This window comes from Manacus candei, unplaced genomic scaffold (assembly GCF_025592945.1).
Source record: "Manacus candei isolate 608988 ecotype Guabito, Panama unplaced genomic scaffold, ASM2559294v1 h1tg000023l, whole genome shotgun sequence".
In the NCBI taxonomy this organism is placed as follows: Eukaryota; Metazoa; Chordata; class Aves; order Passeriformes; family Pipridae; genus Manacus; species Manacus candei.
The window spans coordinates 2,857,618-2,883,916 of NW_026138071.1; the positions used below are offsets into that span (position 1 = coordinate 2,857,618).

A 26,299-nucleotide genomic window follows, 5' to 3' on the forward strand; every position below is an offset into this window, starting at 1 on the left:
GTTTTGCTTTCTCAAAAATACTGTGAGGTTTATTATTAGCTATTTTAGCCATGATGTCTTAAAAGATTTCATGCGTTTGCATTTACCAGCAACACGCTGATTTTGATTTGGTATTCACAGATCGTAGGGGAGAGACCTTTTGGGTCACCTAATAAGCAGTTCATGTTTCATTAATTGGTTGAAGTTCAAACAGCACTCTGACAATATTGAAGACTGTGCAGAACAAAAGCATAATGAAATAAAAATTATCTGCTCTTCACATTTTGGTATGATGGGTTACAGAACCACCTACAACCTTCCCGGTACCGCCATGCCGATTAGTTAATAACTGACTATCAAAGCAGTGAGGAGATCCTCTTTTTTAACATCTTGCTTTAGCAACTCAATGCCTTATGTGAGTTACTTATTAGACACATGCTGATGGAAAGCCAGATGATCCTGAAGTAGAAGCAGGAGGATGTAGGGTCAAGATTGAGCCCTTGTGAATTAGAGGAGCTCTTGGAACAGCCACACATGGAGAAAGGGTTTGGACTGAACTTCTTCCTATTGCTAAATCCTCTGCCAGTAAAGAGAGCCAACATTTTATTCTACACGGGATTTGGACAAAGGCATCTGCATATTGGTCCAAATCCAAAATCCAATGGCCTTTGGATCAGGCCAGATGGGATCAGTTTGTAGGATGGTTATGATGATGATTCTGCAGATTTTCTTTTCAATTGTGCTAGACAGACTTCCCTCTGTCCTTCCTTCCTTAAACACAGCTTTAGTCATGAGTCTCACAGTCAAACTCCCTGTGCTGATGCCTGAAATAAACTGAGGAAGCACCTGAGCATTACATCTGCTCTGGCATCAACACTGCTCTCGTAGAAGCCAAGGGCCAAACACTGAAGCAATGCAGTCATTTGTGTCAAGGATTAAATTTATTGGGGGAAAAGATGAGGTGAGAATTGAGTGAGATTGCAGGATATGGCAATAAAAAAGGGAAATGAAGTATTTGATGTATCACTTGATACCTGAATTTTCTAGGACAATAGAACAATACACATTAACTTCAATAGGAATGTGAGTCCTGCACTTGCCTAAAATCATAAAGCAAATACAGATGAAGCTACCAGAAAATGGGAGGGAATATTCAGTAGATCACTTGGGACTGTATAAATTAGAAGTTGTAATGGATATTTTCTAATAAAGTGAGAACGGTGCTGTTGGGAATCAAATGACAGTGCACAGCAGACACCCTCTGCGAAGGTTGCTGGACCCTGTGATCCACACTTCATTGCTAATCCCAAATAATTCATGTCAATAAAATACCAACAGAGAGATAAGAAACAGAAACCAATTCTGTCTTTGGAAGAAGAATCCTTCTGAACAGAACAACAAGCTGGGTGTTTGGTGTGGCTTTTAACACTGCAAAAAGCAGTAAAGCTCAGGGAGTAGGAAAGTGAATCTCTGTATGGATTTTAAATGTCTCTCTCTTGGTGATGGTCGTTTTCATTGCTGCTGAAAATCACACCTCTTTTTATAGCGAGGAGACCGCCAGTGGTTTAAGTTTAGATAGCTTTAACTGCTGTCAAGTGCCCTAGAGGAATGTTTGTCAAAGTCAGCCTTGGTCACTGAGGATGTTTGCTTCTCCATGGAAAACTTTGTGTTTCAGTGTCCTGTCGTTGAATTTGATACGTTGCTACTTCAGCTGAAATTGGCTAACCCATTTAATTTTGGTGATCACAGCACATACACTGATAGCACTATGTTATAAGCTTTTTTCTTTTCCCAGTGACCCTTTTACTGTGCATCATTCAAGCACCAGGAAGTGGCTCTAAAGTTCACACATAAGGCAGTAGTTGATGATACCCAACATTATGAATAAGTTATCAACAGTCTCCCTTAAGTATTTCTTTTAACTGCATGGCATCTGAGAGAGAGATTTAGCTGATTTAATCAGCTGGAGAAAATAAATACATCTATATATATAAATATATAAATAAATACAGTAAATCAGATTGAAATATAAATTGTTCCCAGTGAATTTCATGTTTAACAAAGGCTATTTCCCTTGAACAAAGTGGCATTTAAGAACATTAAGTGCTTGAATGGTAGAGTACGTATTTTTAGTACTTACCATGAGTATAGTATTATTTGAAAAAGAATGGTAGGGGCAGGGGGTTGTATTGGCAAAGGAGCATTGTGCCCTTTCTTGTATGATCCTGCAGTTGCAAATATCACTTCAGGGGACTCTTGATTTGCATAATGCCTGCTATGAAGGGAAAGCAAGAGAGCTTACTGATGGGGAAAAAAGGATTAAGTGGTGCGTCTCAGTCAAAATCTATTAGTGTCTTTTCTTCCCTTTATATCATTGGCTCAAGTCAAATTGAGCAGTCAAGCATGCCTGGAGGTGTGGCTGTCCTGGGATGATTGTGCCCAAAGAGGGATGTGCATCTCCTGGCACTGTCCCCACCCCATGGCAGCAGGAGCTCAGTGGGTTGCTGTGTGTGAGTCACAGATATGGCACTCTCATAGACAAAGTATTTAAGACTAGAGGAGACTGCCAGTTCAGATCTGAACATTACCTTGCTCCTGCTCCCTCTGGGATACTAAGCAGCTGCTCACAAAGGCCCCCAATGGGAATTGGGTCCCCACTCCATCTGTTTTTCATGCAAACCTTCATTTCTTCACAGGGCTGTTGTTGCTCTCTGTAGGGTGGGAATCTGCATTGTTCCCTCTTCCTCACCATTTTGAGAGAGTCTGGCTTTTGGGATGACTTTTTGTTTTCCTCTTTAAGCCATATTGAGAAGTTTTGACACTGGGGGTAGATGCTTTCATATTAATCCTGTCATGTTCTTTTTATTGACTCAGCCTTCTCTGCTCCTCCTTTACAACCAGGCATATCTCCTCTACACCCAGGTTAGGGATATGGTCCTTGCTCTGCCTTCTCACAGACTGGGCTAGTCATCATAGATGCTCGCACAAGCCTTTCTTTGGAATAGTGGTACTGCAGCTGTGATAATCTATTTGTAGGCAGACAAGTTTTGGTTTGTTTTTAATTAGATCAATAAGCATAGCTTGAAAAGCTGGCAGGTTTTTGAACATGTGAGCTGCTGTTTCAGAACTGAAGACAGACAGATGTGTTCAAAAGTTTATCTGATTTTTCCAGCTACATTAATTGCTCTAATGACTGATATTAGCTTTTTCTTGCAATTTTTGCCCTTCCTAATTTCTCTGAGGTTGACATGTACATGCCTGCACCCATCCAGCTGTGCTGGAAGAAGGAGAATTAAATGAAGAACTGCTGGAATGGGAATAACAAAATTGCACTAGACTGGCTGCTGTGTATGTACATGACTTCCCTCTACTGGTCAGCAGAGGAATATTTCAAATATACCCTCGCCTCATTTGCTAGAAGTTAATGGTTCTCCCTTGGTCCAGGTGCTTGAAGTGATTCTCCACTTCTTGTCTCCTCGAAGTTCTGGCTAGCAGTGTTACGTGCATTAGCTGAGCTGGGAAATCTTCAGTGCTGCCAAGATGTGCAGGAGGAGTTAATTATGTGTTTGCAGAAGAGTTTAAAGGGAGCCATGAAAGAGGCAGGGAGCTAAGTGAAGGGAGAGGGTAATGTTAGTCAAACAATAAATACCAGAAAACATATAACCTTTGTGCTACACTTGGAGGGGAGCTGCCTCGTGATTCTTCTGGAACAGTTCCACTTGCAAATAATGGATTTTTAAGTAGAATTATAAAGAAATGGAGCTACATGCATAGAAAATAAAAATAGCTATGTCAGTATTCAGGACTAGAGCTCAACATCCATAATGTGTTTGGCACCTCTGAGGGAGGATAGATGAAACACCTGAGCTTTTTTTTCCGAACCATGACCGCCCTGTCCTAAAGAGTAATTGAGAGCTCAGGGCTGCTCAGGATGCACTGGCTGATGCCACAGCACAGGCTGCACAGGCTGTAGCAACACTACAGCTGTTGCCACTTTTCCCTGGTGCATCATTTTTAGATGCACGATAGATTTGGCATAGGGAAAGCAGGAGTAACTCTGCCTGCATTCCCATATAGCTGGGGGAATCCTCATTAAGTCAGCTCTAATACTGTCCTGAGATTTGGCACAAAGTATGTGAATAAAGAAAAGAACTGAAAATCTGCGGATGAAGGAATCTAGATGGACCGGATCCCAGAGTCTGTGAGAACCAGCTAATGAACAACTCCAATTACCTTTATAAATATCATGGATCTTGGGCAAAACCCCAGTGCTGCGAAATGCGAAGGTAATACAAAAGTGTTTGTGAGAAAGCAGGCCAATTTCCTCCCTGCTAATTGAGTCACTGTTAAGCTACAGAAGTCCAATGCACTAAAGTCACACAAGTAGCTCCAGTAAGTCTGTGTGGGAAATGCCAGTTGGATTTGGGGATAAGACGAAACATCTGTAAGCATACAGGCCCACAATCACTAGAGTATGCCTGGACCTTCCCCATTCAACAAAACGTATCAATGGGGTGTTAAATCCTGCTTCATCTGTAAAATTTGGCAGTCAGGGCCATACTAGAGAGTGAAACCAGGAGAAACAAATGGGATTGACTTGACTGTACTTTCAGTTACAGCAGTGGAAACTCATTGAAACAAATCTCTGTCAGTATTAATATGCAGGGAGATCGGAATTAATATTTGAGAGGCATCATATCAGATACCCTGATGAAATTAAAGGTGGTTGGGCTGAACTGGCAGGCTGAGACAGGACCTAATGCTGAGCAAGAAGAAATCAAATATAACCTGTTTTTGCAGAGTTTCAGCATTAGGGAATGAAGGGAAAGCATGAAACTGCATAAGAGCAGATTCTCAGCTGCTTAAAGATGTAGCTTTACTGGTCCATATATCTAAAGAAAAGAGGGTGGTATTGGTGTCTTAAATAATCTTGTGGTGTGTAAATAGAAATTGACTTGGACAGGAATGCTGCTGTAGAGATTGAAACTTGGCTAATGGACTGTGAACATCGGGCAGTTGTTATTGGGAACAAACAGGGCTATGGGGAGGAGTTGTTTGGGGCACTGCAAGCAGTAATGCAAGGTTTGGCTTTATTTAATATCTTCATTAACGAGCTTGGAGAGAGTGCAGTCAGTGTGTTAATTAAACTAGCAGAAGATATTAAACTGGGAGGTGTGTCAAAAAAACAGCCACTGGTATAGAAATAATGGAAAATGACCTGAGGAGGTTACAAATGTAGAGAGGAAATAGCAAGGTGAGATGTAACATGGGGAGAAAACAAAGCAATCTTGAAGAAAATAATCAAAAAGCAGCTATTTAGAGGGTGGGAGAATTTGGAAAGCAGTAAGACTAGGAGAGACTGAATGGAGTTAGCAGATGGCAAATTAGGCCCAGTTTTTACTTTTTTACTATTGTTTTTTTCACCACTGCAGTTACACCTTTGCAATTCTCAGTGCCAATGTAGTGCTGTGGACTGGCACCAGGCTGCATGACTTGTGTTGGTAATTCAGCAGAACAAGCAGCTCTGAGGCCATCTGAAAACTCAAGGCTGCTTACTCCTCATACAACTGCACGAGGCAGTGAGAGCTGCTTCCCCCAGACAGCCCTTACTAGGTACCATCAGCTGAAGACCAGTATAGCTCAGTGCTCCAAACTATCATCTGAATCCAATGTAGTCTATTTGTCTTACTTTTAGAGGGCCAGAGTTATGGCTCTGGTGAATTTGTCTGAGTACTAAAGCACGTGCAGGAGCACATGGTGTAGTTCAGCTGATGACCCTCTGTAGTAACACTTTTGTATACGTGGGGGACCCAGGAAGGGCAAACACCAAGGCACAGGAGTGCAGCAAGGAGACAGTTTACACCTTCCCACACAGCTGAGACCATGTCTGATATATCCTGTGCACCAGCTATACTGGGAAGCAGTCGGGGCAGCCCTGAATTCCTCTTTTGTGTCTGGACACCACGTCATGGTTGTTGCCACCACCAAATCATAGGCAAGCCAGGGATAAATAGCAAGCTTTAGGCTAGACACCTGCACTTGCTAGTGGGATGGTTTCCATCAACTCCTCAGATTTCAGTTTCCAGTTCAGAAAAATACTTATTTGCCTTACTATTACATGCATTTTGTTTTGCCATCTTAGTCATGCGCTTAAAGTCAGAGATGTGCCAAAGCATCTTTCTGACAATGGTCCTTTATGTTGCCAACTCTGAAGGTTTTTATAAGTTTAAAATGGCAGTAATATAACTTCCTCCAAAGTACAAGGATAAAATAGCTATTTTCAAATGGCTATAGATAACTGTAGCTATTCATTTTCTTATAATTGAATGTTAGTTCTATTGTCAACCTGAGCACATCTACAGATGCTGCCATCATTTGGGGGTTGCTTAATTTATTTACCAATAACAGTGAACAAAGAATTTCCAGTCTGAAAATACGGTAAGCTCCCATCCAAAAAGTACATGCAATCATAAGTTTAGTGTCCCGGTGGGATTTTTTTGTATCTCATTTCAAGAGGAATAACCTTCTTATATAGAAAATAGGTTCCTCATCTGTACATGTACACTTCACTGTAAATCCTGCAAACAGCCTTATTGAATTAATCAGAAAAAAACTCAATGCATAAACCCTGGCCACTGCTGCTTTTGGCTTCACGTAGGCAGAGCTTAAGAGATTTTATAAAAGCATCAGACGAGATAGTTTGCTGAGTGTAAGACACTAAGCAAGTTTTTTAAGAAAGATCAGAAAGAAGAATCATTTGAGTCTTAAAAATCACTCCTAGCTTGGAGTAAATACATGGGTCTCATAAGGTCTTTCTGGCAACTTTCCATCTTTCCAGGGTTATTTGTAATGCATAGCTTGAGAGGCACAGCAGTGTTGTGGCATCCAGTTGATCAGAAGAAAGGGAGCATGTGGGTGGGCCAGACGTCATGTATTTTCTTGGTGTCAATTATTGCCAAAAGAGGTTATTTTAGTTGTACGGTTTATTTTGTTGAAATGTAATTATTATGCTAATTATTTCCAAATTTACTGGTTAATTATAATTCTGAGATCTCTGCCTTGGTACTTCCAGAGATGTACAAGCTGTGGGAAATGTTTCATAATATTAATATATTTCCACAACCCTAAGTAATTTGGCTAATGTTCCTACAATGTAAAATGTAACATCCTTTAACAACGAGGCATGGCTAGCTCCATAAAACAGCTAATCTGCATCAAAAAGGCATTTTACTTAATCAGATTTCACTGCAAGAAGCAAATGACTTAAAAGAAGCACAAAAGAACCTAAACGTTGGATCTTGGCTTCATTACATCATTGCACAGTTCCCTTATCCCTCCATTTTCCTGGAGAATGAGGGGGTGTAATGGCTATCCCACTGTTGCTACAGGAGATCCATTGGATGCTGTTCCAAGGAAAATTGGAAAGCCTCTCTCAATTCTTTTAGGGATAATTGTGTGACTGAGTTCAGCAGGAAGGTTGTCCTTGATTCCTGCAGAGGCAGGATGCACGTGGGCTTCGTTTGGATTTACTAAGAGGAATGGGTTGGCTGCAAAGTTGCTGTCTCCTACCTCGAGCCTGATTTTAGATCTTCGCATGTGTCCACAGTGGATGACCAGTGATGGGAATTGTTACCTCTGGTTCCTTAGTGCCTGCACTCTCTCTGTGATAGAGGAAAGGGGAAGTTTTCTTTGTAGAACGTGAGATGTTCTACATTACAAACAAACTTTCAAGATGGAAACTTGTAACTATGCAGCCCTGGCACGGGTGGCACATCTCTGATGAGTCATGGCCATTGGAAAGGTGCACTCTGCATTGTTCAGCCTCTTCAGAGGTTAAAGAGGTGGCAATCATAAATCTGGACAGAGTGGTTTGAAGCTGTCCTTGAAGGTCTCCCAACTTTTTCTTTCTTTTTTATGATTTCAAAGAGGAAAATGTCACAGGTGGGAGATGGAAGAACTGAAATTACACCCATCCACAGGGAAATAGTGGAGAAACTGTGAGGTTGAGGGGAATTTTCTTTGCTCACTGATTTCACTTGGGACTATGGTGCTGCATATCTGGTGAAGATTAACCTACAAAACTCCTGGGAAACTTGCTGACTTTTCCTCTACACCACCCCCAAAATAAAAAAGAAGATCTGGAGCTCGGAGAGAATGCTGAGCTCCAGAAAGCTGAGTGCTTTCTACATGACCAGATTAAGGAAATCTTGCCATCATATGTTACCCTGTGGGAACTACGTTATTTTGGTATTAATTGTGTGTGTATCAGATGCTTTTAGAAGTATCCTTTTCACTTCAGCTTCTCAAAAAATAAATGGAATTCCTTTTAATTGGGAGTGAGAAGATGTTAATCTTCTTTTTAAATCAAGTTTTGAAATTTTCATGACTGTATATTGAAAATTCTAGCATTTGATCTGTTTATGTGTGTAAGAAATGTTTATGGAGCTTATACTTGCAGCTGTAGGATGGGAGTAGTACTGCAAGTCCCATACTGTTCCGTGCAAAGATGTTTTGATACATCTGGGAGAATGTAAGCAAGAAGGTCAGTGGATAATGACTTAATGATTTGGAGCAGAGGCAGAATTTTGGGAGTAGTGGCAAGGCCTTGCTGGAGAAAAAGGAACAACTGGAAAATCTGAATGATGACTGAGGCTAAAAATATCAATGGGGAAAGCTGAACAAAGTTAAATGTATGCATATGGTACAATACAGTCATGTTTAACACATTTGGCTGTACCTTGGGAGAAACAGCCTGCGATTTCATGTAAATGTTCTGCCTCCAGTGTGAATCCTGGGGGGCAGAGCCCAACACAAGGGGGATATCTGTAACTCTTCTCTTCGGACTCTTCCAGTTCTAATTGCTAATATACAAGCATGAGTGATCACAAATTGTTCATATAGTTCTGTAAATATTGAAATACTCAGGATTCTGTTGTGCTTGGCATAGACATGCAATTCACTGACAACAAGACTGGACCTTTTGGTTAGTTGACAGATCATGTATAATGGAGCAAGCTGCTGCTCTTTTACATTTTCTTAAAGCCATAACCATCTTAGTCCATCTGGAAACATCCCTGCTCGACAAAGCAGAATTCCTGGGTCATATATTTTTTAAAATTATGTTAGTCATATGGCAGTGTATCATAGTCAAGAGTCATTTAAAGAAAGCAGTTAAGTTGTGCCTGCTTTTGAGTGTCTACTTGGTTGGGTTAGTGCATGCTGGTGGTGTTACCTTCTGCTAACAGGTCCTTGAATTGAGGTTAGTGGCCAGAGGAAAAAGTTTTTATTAAATATGCCAGGATGGCATGGTTCATACTGGAAGGGAGGAAGCAGTTAAAAGAACTAGTTATTAGTTGAATGGAGCACTTTTTCTAAGCACATCCCGAAGGTTTTCATATTAGCTCAAAATCTGGACTCACCTTTTATAGGGAATATTATGCTTGCACAAATACTAGAAACTTCTTTTTTCTCAAGGCAGGATAGGACCACAATGAGGGCCTTAGATACATTTTCCTCAGTGTTTGAAATACATTGTGTGTATGGCACAGAGGTTTTGCAGGAAGTACTGTTGCAGCAGTAAGCATTGGTCAGACTTTTGGTTCTTTCTGCTTACTGAGCAGACAGTCCTAAAAGGTGGTAGCTGCTGTCAAGGGGAGTCAGTAGTGTTTCATATGGGAGGGAGCAGACAACAAGGGGAAAATGCAGGTTGAGTGTCAGGAAAAATGTCATCAGTAAAGTCTGGAGGGTGCTTAGATGAGTGATATGTCTCCTTGGAGGATGCAGGAGGGCTCAGGTTGAAAAGCCAAGTCTCTTTTCCTTCTCTGAAAGCTCTAGTGAGGACAGCCTGAGCTCCAGTGCCTGCTGTGCTGCTTCGGTCACCTTAGTTACTGCAGCCACTGATCAGTCCCTGCAAAAGCACCGGAGGATTGTCCCTTCTAGAAGGCCTTGTTGAGTATTGTCTTCGACAACCACTTCTTGGCCCCTGTAATACTGGGGACTTGACTCAGAGGTGGCTGAGGTGGAGAGGGGGGAGTTGGGCTGGGAGCCAGGGTGTGGTCCGTGTTCATTTATGTGTTTGTTTTTGTTTGCACAACTGTAGTTGTGCAGTGGTGACGACTCTTGCCTTTCCTTTTGGGACTGATCAGTATTGGTGGGGCCACCTGTGGGTGCAGCAGGCTGTTCTCATCCCCACAGTAACTCCAGTGAGTTCGAGGTGTCGGGAGGCTCTGACCTTGATGGCATAACACACGTAAGATTGGGGAAATATCTTCCAAAAGGAAAGTTGTTGGCCATCTCTGTACTGTCACAGCATTGCAGGATGAGAGCAAGGATTAATGCTTGAGTAAAGCAGCACGTGAGTCTACCCAGAGAGGTTTAACTGCACACACCCCTTCTCCTGCAGTGAATGCATGAGTGTGTCTGTGTACATCTCTAAATTCACTGCTGCCTAATTTTCCTTCTTCAAAATATCAACCAATTTCTAGTGACAAGGAACCTAATCACCTATTTATTAAAATGAGACAGACAGTAAGTTTGTGTGGGGAAATGTGAAGGCAGTGCACATTGATCATGCTGATTTAGGACACTACTGCCATTGCAGCATTTCCGGAGATAAATTCTTTGCAGCTAATTGCATTATAAATTCCACTAAACCATTGTCATAAGGTATTTCCCTAACGTACAAGCCCTCCATCAAAAATAAAACCAAAAAGAGCAAAGGACCAGTTGTGGGGTTTTTCCTAATTAAATATTATATGAAAATAAGAAGAGAGAGAGGGGAAAAATGCAAATCATATTAATTAGATCTGTTGTAGTGGGCTAGTTTGGAATACTGTGGGACATGTTGAAACTCATAGGGATTTTCCATCTGAAAGCCAAAACAGTTGAGTCCTGAGGTCTTTGTCCTCAGATCAAGACAGTCCTGAGCTATTCCAGGATTTTGATGTCACTAAGTTTCAGACATGGTAGTCCTGGCATGTTATGAATCTTAACCATCCCAAAAAGTGACCCAGACAAGGCTTGGATACTGGACCCACCTTCAAGAGAGCCTGGAGAAACTGCGGCAGTGGGATTGAGCCGCCTCCTCCTGCTGTGGCGGACTGTGGCCATGGAGTTATGGTGCCTGCAGCGGGTGTCCTGGGCTAGAAACACCAATAGGAAACAGCATGCATTGTGTACAGCTGATATGAACACCTGTGGGGTTCGCCAGAGAGCAGTTCCCCCAAATACTCAGTGGTATTACTTAGTAGAGTGCATTTTTCCAGGGATCTCAAAGGTTTTTCTCAAGCTGAGTCAGAAGATACAGAAGCACAGAGCAATTAATTGGATTTTCCAAGGAAGCATAGCAAGTAGTGGAGGACTGAGGACTTCCTTGTTTCCCAGGCTCCAGCACAAAGCATCCAACTGTTGCCCCCACTACCTTAATATTTTTTCAGGTGACTGGGACCAAAGCATGACATTTTGTTTTCTTTCATATTGAAGGGCACAAATTCTCATTCTTTGAAAATATTTTCACAGCATGCCTATACAAATTCTCTCCTTGTTTCCTACAACTGTTGTGCTGTGGGCTCATTTTAGAGACTCCAGGCAGGGAGACATGGCAGTCAGACCAGGAGGGGGCTGGGTCTCTTCCAGTTTTCATGGATGAGATGTTTCAGATAGTGCTCATTTCTGAAAAACTCGTTGGGTTGTTCAGCAACTGGGAAATTTCTTTGCAGGGTACTTTGGTCATAGGAAAGCTTTTCCTCCTAATGTCTTCTATGAAACTGGGAGTTGTTAGCTCCCACGGTAGCTGTAGCAGTCAATCTGCTATCTGATTAGAAGAAAGTATTTTCTTTTCTTCCTCCTCCTCTCCCCCTCCTCACGCAGTAAAACTGTTCGATTACAAAGAAATTGGGAGATAAATGTGCTGCCTGTGGTCTTGTCTTTGAGCCTGGGGTAGCTGATCATTTCAGGGGTCACAGCTGGGATGTGGCTAAGCCCTGACTGTGCAACAGGCAAATGCACAGGGTGAGACCCCACTTGCCAACTGTAGTCTCCTAAAAGTTGGGCCTCCACTGGTGTCAGGTCACCCCACTGCTGCTGGGGCTGGGGGGGTATCAGGGGCTACCCCAGAAATTTTCATCTGCACCTGCCCTCACATAATTCTGCCTTTGACAAAACCACAATGCCTGAAATTGAGTTGACCGAAGTTAGATGGGTCAGTTAAAGCTAACAGAGCTGGGTTGTTCATAGACTTGAGCATTATTAATTAGTTTTTATCTTGCCCTGAGCTGGGTCAGGTATGAGGTGTTTGTCTCAAGGGGGAACTGAGGTAAAGTGGTTCCCCCAGGAACAATGAGTTGTGGCAGAACAACCATTAGGCCCCAGGACTTGTTGCCTCATTAGACCTCTCCACCTCTGCTCCTGACAGGAGAGATGCTCCTACTTGGTTTAAATGTGCTGTTAATTAAATGTGCCCTGAATGTAAGGATGCTGTAGCAGCACACCTAGTGTTGACTCCTAGATCAAAGGAGTGAGTTCCCTGCACAACAGCCATTAAGGTGCACTGCTGAGTGACAGAGACCAGAGAGAGGGATAAGAAATTTAATCCAGGGGTTATTTGAAAAAAGTTATAAAAGTTCCTCCAACAAATTCACAGATGACAGTGACATGGGAGAAAGTTCCCTAGAATTACTGCACACACACACATGAAATGTGATTTATCCTTGTACATAGGTAACAGCTGGCATAGCAATGGGCTTTAATCTGGGGAGAGGGGGACATCTGTTTGCTGGTGGGAAGAGGGGAGGGAGAAGAGAAACATTTCTAAATTTTTGTGGTAAAAGGGGCATTTGTCATTCTCATTTTTTATGTTATTGTTTCCAACAATTGTTACGTGGTTGTTAAATTTTTTGAGTAATTTTAGATTTTCCAAAAGTGACCATGATTTGTTACTTATACTGTAGCTTACAGAAGTGACACACTTAATATCGGGGGGTCCAAACCTGGATATCTACCAATGGAGATGGAGATCAGGTAAATGCACACCTGCTCTTCCAAAGAGAAAAGCTGCCTTTTGGCAACTGGTATGAGAGGGAGCTGCAGGCTGTACCATGAGCATTTTGGAAGAGGTTAGACTCAGTGCTGCCATTAATCACCAACCTTCGTGTAGGCCCAGCATGGTTTTGTGTGACAATGATGTTCAGACAACACGCCATCTACCAGGAGACTCCGGGACTCTGGAGAAGGCTCTGGGTTCCATCCCTAGCAGTAGCTGAGCACAGGTCCGCTGCAGGAGACCTGGCAGGAGCTGTGGTCCCACACAGACCAGCCCCATAGCGAGTGCGAGGTACCCTCTTACTCTCCCAGCCGGAGGGAAGGTGGTGGTGGCCACAGCAGAGACCATGATGGAGAAGGCAGGTGAGAGGGAGCTGTCTACAGGTAGAAAAGAGTAATTATGTAGCACTGTTGCCATGCCTGTCATCTCCTCTTCTCTTTTGCAGACACTTAACAAGAACAATTTGATACCAGATGACAGGACCAACTTCTACCCGTTGCAGCAAACCAATGTGTACACAACAACCTATTATCCCAGTACACTGAATAAATATGACTACAGGCCCGAGGCCTCCCCTGGAAGGACCTTTACCAACAGCTGATGATGGACAGATCCTACAGGACTGAATAACTTCCTATATGATTTTTTTTTAATTGATTTTATGGACCAAATACCGGCCCAGCCTCTAGATGTAAATATTGTACAGTAGGGTCTTTTTTTTTTTTCTTTAGTTAATTGTATTTCTTGTAAACAGCACATCTCCTTACAAGGACAAAAATGCATATGGACCATTCTGCAGAGCTTTTGTGGACATTTGGCTGGAGATGGCTCTTACTACTGCAGCTGTTTATGGCGGGAAGATCAGTGTTGCTGTCCAAGGCCGACGTTGTCGAGGAGGGGGATGTGTGCTGGGCTTGGTGGCTGCTGTGCAGCAGCACACAACACACAGGAGCACTCCAAGCAAGGCCAGAGGTGGCCTTCCTGGGGAAGTGGTGTCTGTCTGGTGAAGAGCATCCTTCCTGAGCCAGGATAGCAATGCTGTGCTGGATGACACACAGCTTGTGAGACTGGCCAAACAGCACTCCATCGTGCCAACAACTTGAAGAACATTTTCTTTTCCTTTTTTTATTTTTGATTTTTTTTTTAATGTTTCTGGAAAAAAAAGTAGTAACTTTCTAGGGCAGTGTTCCCTTTATCTTCAACAGAATCTTTTCATATTACAGGAAATACTCTCTGCAGCCTTCTTTGGTAATATGCAGTTCAGCTGATGAGAAACAACACACAAACAAAGTGCATTATCCAAAGAAGCTTTCCAGAATGTTTCCAGTCTTAATTAAAATTATACAGGCAGTGAGACACTGAGAAAAGTAAATGTTGGAATAACATCGGAGACATGAACTTGGAGTGCCTAACAAACAAAGATGTTTATATCAGTGGAAAAAGAGATGTGATGATTGCCGCACAAGAGCCATGGGCTTATTTTCTTTCTTCCTTTTTCTTTTTTTCTGAGACAGTGTTAACTCTTTTGTTCTAGCTCTGATCCTGATTGCGTCTGCCAGGAAAGGCAACTTTAGAGGCCATGCTCTTCTTGTGGGAAATCACCATGCTTTGGGCTAATATTTCCTCTTGTTTTATTATTGGGTTTTAGTTCCTTTACTCTCAAAGAGTGAATAATTCTGACTTTGCAGGGGTAAGGTATTTTTGTAAGGAATGTTTCCGTAGTCTGACATGACCCAGAAAGTCTGCTGCACATTCTTATAGTGTCTTCCAGTGAAATTGTAACACAGCTGAGTAATGTGCATTGTTTGCCAATATTTCTTTATTTTTTCTGAGAAAAACAACCCAACAAACAAATGCTGCTGCAGCTATTGAAGTAAATTGGGGTGGTAGCACTATTAAACAGTATATCCAGCCTTGAAATGTAATTTTGTGTATGTGTGTGACTGTGTCTATAAGAACTGTATTAGTCTGATGCAGAAGCCATGTTGTCTACAACCAGATGTTTGTCTGACATAATTGTTTGGCAAAAAGGAAACTTATTGCTGGTGCTTAATGTACAATTACATCCAGTGTGTTAGCAACGTGAACAAGTTCACCGCTGTTATCATTCAGTGTTTCTAAATATTTATAATGAACTCCTGATGCTAAGGATTTTAGAATGTCGCAATACAGAGCATGAGATAAAAGTACACCCTGAAATACGCATGAGCTCCATGTGGTCCTGAGCTTGGCTTTGTCGTCTGCATCTTACTCGAGCAGTTGCCATGCCCGTGCCTGGCCACTGACCCGGCCGTGTTCCCAGCAGTCCTGTCTGTCTGTGCTTAATTCCAGATTTCGCTGTAAGCCGACATTGATTGTTGCTCAGTGCTGTTCCTTTGCAGTCGCTTGTTTGGAAGTCCGGCTTGGGCTGTGTACTCAGCTCTTTCACGTAGGCAGCTGGTAGGAAATGAAGGAAGACTGTGTTGCTTGTGACAAGTATATTGCTTTTCCTGTGAGGAAGAGTCAGCATGGCTCTGTAAGCCTGTGTTATGGCAGTTTGACCAGAAGGCAAGTATGAAATAGCCTCCCATTTTTAAATTACTTTGTTTGACTTCAGTTTGCAGTGATTGAAGGCTGTAGGGATATTTGTAATAGAGTGGGGTCATTAGCACTGCCACAAGGACACCTTTGGCTCAGCAGTGCCCATCTTCAGCCGCTGCTTTTCTGATTTAGCAGCTGGTCCTGCTTCTGCTCTGGTCCCACCAGATAAAATAGAGGGGGCAGAGGGAGATAGAGAGTTGCTCTTAAATAGATTTTAAGCGGATACAGACGTAGAAGATCTGTCTGAAGCAACCTGCTGCAACCCTCCAAGTAGGCACGGGGGTTCGGCACTTCTGACTCCTTCCAGCAGCACAGCCAGGCAAGAGCAGCAGGAGTGAAACAGGAACACCAAGGAAGCAGGAGAGCACTGGTAGCAGGTACCAGCCCCTGCAGAGAGGCTCTTCCCAGGCCCCTAAATTCCATTTGAGGAGCAGTGACCTTGTGCCTCATGCCATGACGAGTTCACTCTGTCTCACTGAATTTCCACATTCCTGTCAGCAACACTGAAGATCCCAATTTAAAGTAATTTTAACAAGTATGTAGCCATGGGGTTGAAAATTATTATATTAGACTATCAGGATGGGATTGCCCAGATTTAGTTTATGCGATTCAGGAGAAAACACTGGCTCCCAGGATTGTTCTAGCCATGGTAAAATCAAAGCTGTCTCTGACCTTCCCCTTCAGAAGATTCCCTGTATTGACACACTCTGCAATTACCATGCACATGGCAAGATTGCAGCTGGAGTTGGGGAGGGATGCAAGTCAAACCTTGCAATTATCTCAATTTTTTATTTTTCCTTTCTCTTTCCCCCTCCACCCCCAAACATTTTTCCCTTTTTGGCTTCACAGAATAACATGATGTAAACTGATTTTTTTTTTCCCCAAAGTACTGTATAGTAGATGAAATTATTTAAGTGTTCAACTCACCAAGACAAATGATTACTGCCATTTTGCTCAGGAGGTGGATATTGGAGGCTATTGGAGGCAAATGCTTTGAGGGTGATACATGTGGTTGTAGTTTCGTCAAGACATTCCTTCTTACCAGCCATCCAAATGGATTCAGCCCTTTTTTATGTAATTGGCAATCACAGCAAGGGGCTGTAGTCTCCATTCAAGCAGAAAGCAGAATCCAGGAGAGAGTGAAAAAAAAGAAATCAGAACACTTATTACTCAATTAATGTTTGCAGGAGAGTGCAGTTCTTTAAGGAGGATGTTAATGCGGTGTGAGAGTTGCATTTTTTATGAGCTCTCTAATGCGTGGCAGGTTAATGACACCATGTACAGTGATACCTTGCAATCCAGGTAATTCAGCACATTGAGCATCAGGTCTGTAATATCTGTATCAGTTTGAATTGCTTTTACAGCTGGATGTTAAACTTGCTAAAACTTCCTGTTCCTAAGGCCATCTCAAAGTACACTGGAAATGCATTTCCTGTGGGAATATTGCTTTCCAAAAGATTCATATAATATTTCTTTTTTTTTTTTTTTTTACTTCTAAGACAGAAGGGGAACCCTGAGCAGTTTCTGTGTAGGTCTGGAGACACTGTGTCTCTGCAAAGCCTTTGGGTAGTATTCAGGTATACAATGTGTGAAATATGATAGAAATCTTACAGCCAAGTATGTAGTGGAAACATCTTTAATTAGGCCATTCTTTCTTTTTCCATGGAAGTGAAAAAAGCCAAAGGGGTGTGCATGATGGTGCTATCCAGGCTGTGTTGTGCTGTTGCTGTCAGGCTTTCCTTGAGCAGCTGTCACCCACCAGAAATACCTTGTGCTGCTCGCTAACATACAAACCACTCGATGATCAAACCATCACGTAAGAGGTGCTGTTGCTCCAAGGGTGCACTTGAATGTTCAGCATGTGAGCCAAGGCTGCTCTTAAATATATGAACTGTACAGATACTATAGGAGAAGAACATGTATTGTCTCTCCACTAGTGTTCCTAATGCCTTACGTTCAGAAAACAAAGTATTTGGTTTGAAATCAACAGAGAGCAGGAATGGAGCCCGTGTCTGACACAAACAATTTGATGGCTCCAGTGATAATCTGATGTTCAGCCCACCTGGAGAGAAAACTGCTGTCCATTGAGATTGATTTATTCTTTGTACCAAATGTAGTGGGGGAGAGTTATATATATATATAAAAATATATATATAAAAATGTAAATGTAAAGTTTGTGTAACAACTTACTCTTTTTTTGTAACAGTGTATACATCTATCAGTGGATAGATACAGTATATATTTATAATATATACACACGCAATATATATATTTAGCAAAATGCCTGCAGAGGAAACTTAGAATAAGAAAGGCGGTGCTGGTATTCAAATACCACAGGGACAAAGCGAAGAAAAAACCCTGTAAAAATCTAGTGTCCTTTCTGTTAGGTTTAAAAACCCATTTTTGAGGTAAATGAAATATAATTTTTTAATTGAAAAGTAAATTGATTTTTCTAGTTAGAAATGCTGATTCTCCCCTGAATCATTCTGGTTAAGAGTGATTAAGAAAAAGATACTTGTTACTGCTTATATTTTCAGAATAAGCTCCCAAATTTATCATGTGTATCCCTCTATTGTTTTTCTAATTATAAGTAGGGAGTAATCGTGCAAAGAAAATTAAAATAGCAAGTAGGAGTAACAAATCTTGTACCATTAGAGCAAAAGACATCATCTGTTAGAACAGGAAAACTGTCATCTTCCATGTTTAAGAAGTCAGTAACTGCCTTCTGAGTTAATGATCTGCATTACAAGCCTTGCCTTATGGTCACACTAGGAGGTTTTAGTACAAAATTTGGAAAAACAGAAAGCCTGCAAACCCATGGCTTTTGGTTTTCAGAGAGCTCCAAAAAAAGCCACAGGCCCATGGGAGTCAGGCACGTGGTGCCCTGTGTGTCTCTGAAGCTTTCTGCTTAGTGGCCAAGGCTCTGCATCCATTTCTTGCCCTGTCGATCCCATGAGCCAGCCCATGTGCAGCCCATATGCATGGCAGGGCACAGCAACCCTTGGAGCTGTCTGGTATAAGAGAGAAATACCCAATAAATGGGGTTTGAAGAAATTTTTTTTTTTCAACAAATCACTTTGTAATGCCCTCATGACCAAGCCCAAACTCCAACAGGTGAATCTTTCCCTTAAGCTTGTTAAGAGGAAACATCAGGTGGCTTCAAGAGCAGTTTTGGGGTAGGTGAGAGAGGTTCCTGTCCAATTTTGCGTTGCCTGATTGCCAGAGCCTTCAAAACTCGGCAGAAACCCCTCTGGAGCTGGGTCCTTGTGGGACTTACCCACTCTCACATGTTCTGTCTGGAAATTCCTCCTTTGGACCCTCTGGGAAATATTAGTGTCTGTATTAGCCCTGATTGGAGGAGCAAAACCAGCAACCCACTATTTACATAGCCACGAATGTAAGTGCTCAATTGCATTCAACATAAGTTTGGGTCTTGAACTTTTTGTTTTTAACATTCTGCCTCCAGCCTCAGCTGCAAACTCACCCCTGCTGTTTGAGAGGGTTCATGCTGTAAGAGCAGCATTTGGCTTTCTGCAGGTCCCAGCCACGATTTGGTTTTAAACAAATCTGATTGTGAAAAGTATAAATGCTGCACTCTTGGTTCTGACAGCTCTGTAATCCAGCAGGATGCTGCTGATTCGCAGGCTGCAGAGTTAAGCAGAGGATGGTGTGGACAGGTCATTAATAACTGAAGCAAAAATGTTATTAGTACCAAAATGTCAAACAATGTAAAAGCCAGCCAGCTGCTCGGCAGGGTGCTTTCCATCCACACCCCTCCTTAGACAGCATCCAAACCTGCCCATATCTAAAAGTGATGTACTTAAATAGGAGCATTCCTACAGCTTTAGGGAGGATGTATGGTATGTGAGGTGGAAATGATGGGATTTAGCTTGTAGTTGAAGTGGGAGAGTGACAGATGCAATACTGGATCTTGGATACATGGGAAACAATTATGCCAACACAGAATGCTTGCCCCAAAACAACAAAACCTGAAGAGTATTATTGGACTCTGTTGTGAAGGCACATCACCCTTCCTATGCAATTGAACTTGATGGTACTTTAGCATAAAGGTGACCTAGACTGTAATCACTGCCTTTAGACACTGTGAATTTTTTTTGGGTACTCTGTATTTTTATATATTGTACAATGTAAAGAATAATTCAGAAATAAAACAGAACAACCTGACAAGCCTGTGAGTTATTTCCCCTTTTTGGGCAGTGTGTGGCACGTCCGGGGCTCCTGACAGCACTGGCACGATGGGTCATCAGGAACATGGAGGAGCTTCCCCCTGACCTTGGTGGCTAACGGCAGTGCAAAATCCACTCAGCTGCTTGAGCAGAGATGGGGAGTTGAAGCATACATCCTTCCTCCCTGTCTGCACTCTGGTTCCATCCTGAGGCCCAGGTTTGGATTACGTTTGTCATGACTTGTAGGTTGTGCGGACACAAAATTGTGTTACTGTTACACCAAAGGTTGTCCCTGCCATTCACCTCCCCTCCCTCATGAGCTCCACGCCAAACCTGGGGTGCGTTTCAAAAATTCTGTTTCTTAATAAAGTGCCCAGTGAGGTAAGATCTAAATTTGGGGTGCTGAGTCCTTGTCCAGTTCTGCCATACATGTCTCCCCTCTGCTCCCCAGCTCTCCGTAGGTGACACCGAGTCTCCAAGGGCACAACTGTTCTCCATGCCAAGGAGATCAGCTGGCTGCAGCCAGCAAAAAGAGGCTCATCCTCTGCAGAGCCTCTGAACTGTACGTGCTCAGCTGCAATGAAATCCTGTCACTGCTCCTGCTCCTGCCCTACATATTGATGTGAAAAGTTATAAAAAGCTGAGGGACACGTTTTGATTGAAGGATGATCGTAGCCTCGTATTGAAGAACGTTATAGCTCTTGTTGGATTTATTAATCAAAGTAAAGACCATGAAAAGTGACAGAGTCGGGAACATTTTAGTTTATGTTCCGATACAGCTCAAGACTTATATTGAAGTTCCATACAGAAAATTACACCATAATGTCATAAAAAATAGATTGGATTGCTAATAACCTGAAACGTGCTACACCTGCATACATAATACTTTAATCCTACTAAATCATAAGCTATCATTTGGGTGTTTTCATATTCTCAAGTGTGCATATAGGAATTTCTTTTCAATGCAGACCATTAAAAAGTAATTGAGAGGCACAAGATCTGTAAAAACAAACTTGCTGTGAGTAAGATAGATTTTTTTTCCCAGTTAGGTTGCACAATAACTCAGGGAGGTCATTTCTGAATGGTTTTGTTTTGCATCAAGACACCTCTGCACACAATTAGAGCAAAGTATCATGTTGGAACCAATTTCCAATTTCCTTTAAATCTGTCTGCCACCACATTTTTTTTAGTTGCTAATTTGATTCATTAACATAACAGTTTGACTTTTAGCCTCAGTAAATTTTGTTCTCTCACTATGCATCCCAACTGTACACTTTTCCCTCTTTAATTCTTAACTATGTGTCAAACAGCAAAAGTTTCATTATCTTGCAGGTTCCCTGACAGCTTTTTATGAAGCCAGAGCCTCAGGGCTGTGCTGCTGGGCTGTGAGCAGCACCCGCTGCCCATGGGTTTGCTGGGGAGCACCTGCAGCAATGTTGGTAAACGAGGGGGGTACAGGTCAGGGTGTGGAGCTTTCTGTGGGAACAGCACTGACAGCCGCAGTCTCACAGCCCCCCTCCAGCCTGCCCTTGGCAGCGCTCAGAGGTTGAGTGTAAGAAATGTGGGAAAAGGAAAAAGCAGAAGTTTCCTCGTAAGTCATGTCTAGTCTACCTGTTCCTCCCAGCTCCCTGCAATAGGTGCTTTAGGGACGTGCTGTGCCAGATGGTGCAGTGACAAACCTGTCCTAGTCCTGTCCCTCCATATGAAGCCCATTTGCTGTTTTTTTTCTTCTCTATCAAGGGATGGAAACATCCATGGCTGATGGGGCACTTGCTTGGGCAAGTTATGGAGGCAAGGAGGGGCAGGGAGTTGCTGCCCAGCCCAGTTAACACCAGTGCTAAGTGAAAATGCAGGAGGCAAGGACTTGAATGAAGGAGCTGTACCCATCACAGAGTAGCCGAGCAGATGCATTTGGGCACCAGGGTATTATCCAGAGCAAGTTGTGGCAGACCATGTTTATTTCCTCCTCTGAACAGAGGTGTCCTGCACATAGCATGGAAATAAGAAGTATCACACAGCCTGATTTTAGTAAGGTTTTTGACTTTCTCATAAATGACCCTCCTATGCTGCCAGGACCAGTGTCCAGGCAGAGCATCGTGCAGAGACACTCCTCAGAAAGCAGTCAGGTTGTGGCAGTAAAAAAAGTCTCAAGTGAGTCCCCTAATGCCATGCCCAGCACCCTTACTAATGCTCAGCACCCCAGCCACTACCCACATTCCCACCAGTGCCCCCAGTCCCCCCATCACAATGTGATCACAAGCCCTGGCTCTAACTCCTGAATTTTCCTCTGCCCATGCAAGCACTTCACTCGGCTGTGAGAGCCCATGTGGCTGTGCTGCTGTGACCAGTCAGGGGGACAGTCCCCAAGCTCAACAACAGTCCTTGAGTCAGCTTAAATCAGCTCAGTGCAGCCACCCCACAGAGAGCAGTGCAGAGCAAGCATCTCCTCAGTGTGCCAGAGTCAACGCTGAACTGCAAAAGCTCCACTTCCCATGGTGTCTTGTGTGTGTTTCCCCCTCGAGTGTACAGCTGGGAGACTGCACACTCCCAAACACACAGCTCAATTACCAAAAGCTTTGGAGATTCATTAAAAATGCTGTTTTGCTAACAGTTGAAATGCATTTTGACATGGTGTTATTTTATTCATTTGTAAGAAGCCACTGACGGAGTTGTCACCGTGCTTTCTGTTTAAAAAACCAGAGATTCAAATTAGTCAAGAAGATGACAGAGTTCAGCTGTGCCCAGAGGGAAAAAACCCAACTACACCCATACACCCCACCCCCTCACCCCATCCTTGGCCAGATTTCAACCCTTCGATCTGCTGACAATATCCTCAAATCAAATGATTCTCTTCTAGAGAAAGGACTGAACCAGGCTAAGATTTTGTGTTTTGAGATAAAAATATAAAGCTGACCCTTGTCAGCTGGGCAGACTCTTGCCTTTTCCTGCTTGTCCTGGTGTGCTTGCAGGTTTATTTTGTGACCCAGAATTTTATCACCCTTTTTTTGTTGTGATTGACCCTATGTCAATCCCCTCACGGCAGCAAACACGTGTGTAAGATCAGCTAGCTTTCATTTTAAAACTACTAAGATGACAAGGGAGCATTGGTGTGCTGTACACCAGCCACATCCATCCCTCAGCTCCTTGGTGTGGATCTCCACAGAATATAGAAGATGCAACTCTTCGGATCCTTGCATCAGCTGAGGCAGATCTGGAATCCAGCAAACGCTTAAAGCTCCTCCTGGCTGAGCAGCTGTGCTGCAACATTGTCACCCTTCAAAATAACTTCTCTGCAGATTTTCAAGGTCAAACTTCACAGTTTATGAATCGTCAATTAGCTGGAAGCAAAAAGTAGTCCTGGTTTTCCATCACTCTGGAGACAGTGAGGTGCCTCCCAGACCCGGGGTTAGCATCAACCACAGTGAACAGCAACAGGCTGTTGAGGTTCCATCCATCTAACCTTGCTGTATTCTTTCATTTTTAAACCTCCCATAGTCATTTCCTTGCTGTCATGGAAATAATGGAGCCGGCAAAGGATTGCTCCCCTCTCAAGCACAGGGTAATGAACAGCCATCAGAAACATTTGATATTTCCATGATGTGAAGCATCAATGGCCACAGATGTACCCATTTTGGCAGTACTGAATTTACTGTCATGAGCAAGCGATCTGTATGAGAGAGCAGGCACAACGCTGATACACTTTTATTACCCTGGAAGGAACCACATTATTGTTTTCTATTTTCACATTTCTTAGCAACAACATTTTTTTGTTCATAGGTTTCTTCCTAGGAGCTCGGCTGGAATTATTTTTATGTTGTCCCCAATTTACATGCTGACTTACATCAGCCTGTCCTCAAGTGAGAGCCTTGCTTTCTGCCTGAAAGCCTCCTGGCAATTACTACTGTCTTCTGCTGATCCATCACTTCTCTGGCACTGGAGGGAACCTCGCTGCCTGGCAGAGGCCACCCGTCCTGGGGAGCAGCCCAGTCCCTGGCAGTCCCTGCCATGCCAGGTGCTGCTGCAGCCAAGGAGGGTCTGGAGTTAAGAGGTATGGACTCATGCTCTGAGCATCATTTCTGCACACCAGCCCACAGACCCACAGTCGTGGCCCGGCCAAGATAAAATCACCTCTAATTACCACGAGTGTACAAGGTAGGACAAGCTGCAGTGCTTTATCATAGGGCCAGACATATGCTGAAAATCTCTCTCAAAATGTTTTTTGTGCACTTCAGTGTCAGTGAAGACATTTCTGTATGAGGTTGTGCTGATCTAGTTCACATTTCTGCTGCTCATCCACTCACTGCAAACCCTCCAGAGCTGCTTTTTCCTTTGCCACTATCACCCTTTCCCCTTCCTGCAGCAAAATTCAGCTGCAAAGCTACATTCATAATGCCAACCCTCATCTCTGCAATCAAAGGCAGGTTTAGGAGAGCCCTGGGAACAGTTTCAGGTTCAGAACACAGTGGGGTCACTTTGTTGGCTGCTAGATGTCCTCTGCCTGCACTTGCCTGAACCCCACTCACCAGGGTCCTACTGAGGCAACATTTCCCTGTGTGTTGCTCATGGGGAGGTTTGCATACCCTGCCCACTGCCTTTTAGTGCCTGAACCACTTATTGTGGCTGTAGGTCTGTGACCAAGCAGTTGGATGGACAGACAGAGGGATGGACAGGCTTACTCACAGCACAGCCCTTGCAGCCCCCAGGGAAGGGGTCCAGCCCATCCTGGTGCCACTGGCAGAGCTCCCACAGCCCCAGGACCTGCCTGTAGATATGGAGAAAAGAAATGGAGCAAAGCAAGAAATCTCCCAAAGAGAAACCTCACTGTGGCAATGGGACCTACAAAGCCTCCTGGGGCTGTGGGGCCCTGCTCTCCATGTTCGTTTGACTCCTGAAGAGTTAAGGTGTTTTTTGCAGCCCTTAGCCAAGGATGACTTCAGTGGGTGACTGGCCCACACCAGGAGAGGAGAGCGTGCTGCTCCTGGCAGCTTGCATGAGGAGTCCTGGCATGGTGCATGCTCTGGGGCTTCCCCTCTGTCTGCTCAAGCTCGACTTGTAGCAAAAAAAAAAGAAAAATCCCTGGTTGGAAATTTGTGTTCATGTGGTGGTGGGTGCCGAGTAACATCAGCGGCGTGCCAGGTAAAGGAGAATGCCTTGGGTCCCAACGAAACTCCCTGATGGCAGCCCAATCCATGCTCCTGGAGCAGGTAAAGCACCACTGCTGCTTGGCTCTCATGACCCATGGCAGGAGGGTAAAGACAGGCCCACCTACATTTGGGTGCTGCTGCTCATCTTTCCCAGCATCAGCATCGCTTGGTGCTGGGCTGCAGCCCAGAGATGCCAAAACACACATACTCAGCATTTACAAGTGGCCCCAACTTTTCCCCCAGCCTCTGCTGATCCCACAGCCATTAGACATGAGGTATCTGTGAGCAGCTCACCCACATCTGCCCACATCTGGACACAGCACCAGCCTGGCCCCAGCCCAGCTGCTCCCCCATGTGTAACTGCAGCGTGGTCGGAGAGGGAGCCACCAGTGAGCTCCCAGCAGGGACATGCCGATCAGGAAAGGGAGAATAAATGTCATTTATGTGCCAGGGAAACAGCAGAGTTTAACAACAGTAAAGATAAAATAGAAACTGGGAGGAAAAAAAATTCAGAGAAAGAACAAGCACAAAGGCTTCACCAACACACAAAACTGTATCAGGGATCTGAGATGGACCCTCAGTTCTCATCCCCCTGAGGACGGAGATTTCTGTAACACGGCAAAGATAAATACAACTGGGAACTGTATCATTAGAGGCGCTTTAAGCTCCCATATATAGCCTGGAAAGAGACTGTTGCTAAGAATAGTGGGGCCCAGATATTTCACGACATGAGAGTTGACAGATTTCTTCCCAGAACTAATAGGATGTGAGGCTATTTTAAACTTGCCCTGGTAAATAGTCAGGGCATTATTGAAGCGTTGGTCCTAGAAAATAAACATGGATCAAGAGATCTCGAGTTGGGGCCATTTCAATTAAATGCAGGATAAACACAAGGAAGGTTATTATGAAGGGTCTCCTTTCTAACCCTGAACAGAGACACTGATGGTGGGAACCAGCAAAATCAACTGGCTTGCAGCATCCTGAGCCATGAGCCTGGATGAAGCAGCGTGTGAAATCAGAGTTGTGATGGTGTGGTGGTGCAGCAGGGGCTGCCACTGCCACCAGCCCCTTCCCCCCTCCCTCAGTCCCCTACTGTCCGGGGACCCTCTGCCCCAGCCCACCTCCTGCACACCTTGGTCTGTGGGTCCCTTGGTCCAACACCAGTGTCAGACTCCCACCCTAAAACATCACTAAAAGTGATGGAAATCTTTCTGTTGGCTGGGTTGGGGGGGTTGGATGAGGCTACATTAATTTAGACTAAACAACCCCCATTTTGTAGCAGTATCTGCAGTGGGTTTTGGCAGAATTATAGCAGAAATAAACTATTCCCTTGTGTTTTCTTGGAACTCATGAACAGTGATGGCAGCAAA

General features: G+C 43.6%; 1 protein-coding gene across 9 annotated transcripts in view; it reads left to right on the plus strand.

Annotated features, from left to right (window-relative positions):
- The window catches only part of SEMA5B (semaphorin 5B), a 268,733-nt gene extending 248,947 nt beyond the window's left edge, over positions 1-19,786 (plus strand). For 7 of the 9 annotated variants that reach the window (XM_051787552.1, XM_051787555.1, XM_051787549.1 and 4 more), the window contains one exon: positions 13,464-19,786. In XM_051787552.1, coding sequence (XP_051643512.1) covers positions 13,464-13,619 — 156 coding nt within the window. In that variant the 3' untranslated portion in view covers positions 13,620-19,786. Of the gene's footprint in view, positions 1-12,926 lie in introns of all 9 variants that reach the window. The other 2 variants (XM_051787558.1, XM_051787557.1) reach the window with 2 other exon arrangements.
- The last annotated feature ends 6,513 nt before the right edge of the window (positions 19,787-26,299 follow it).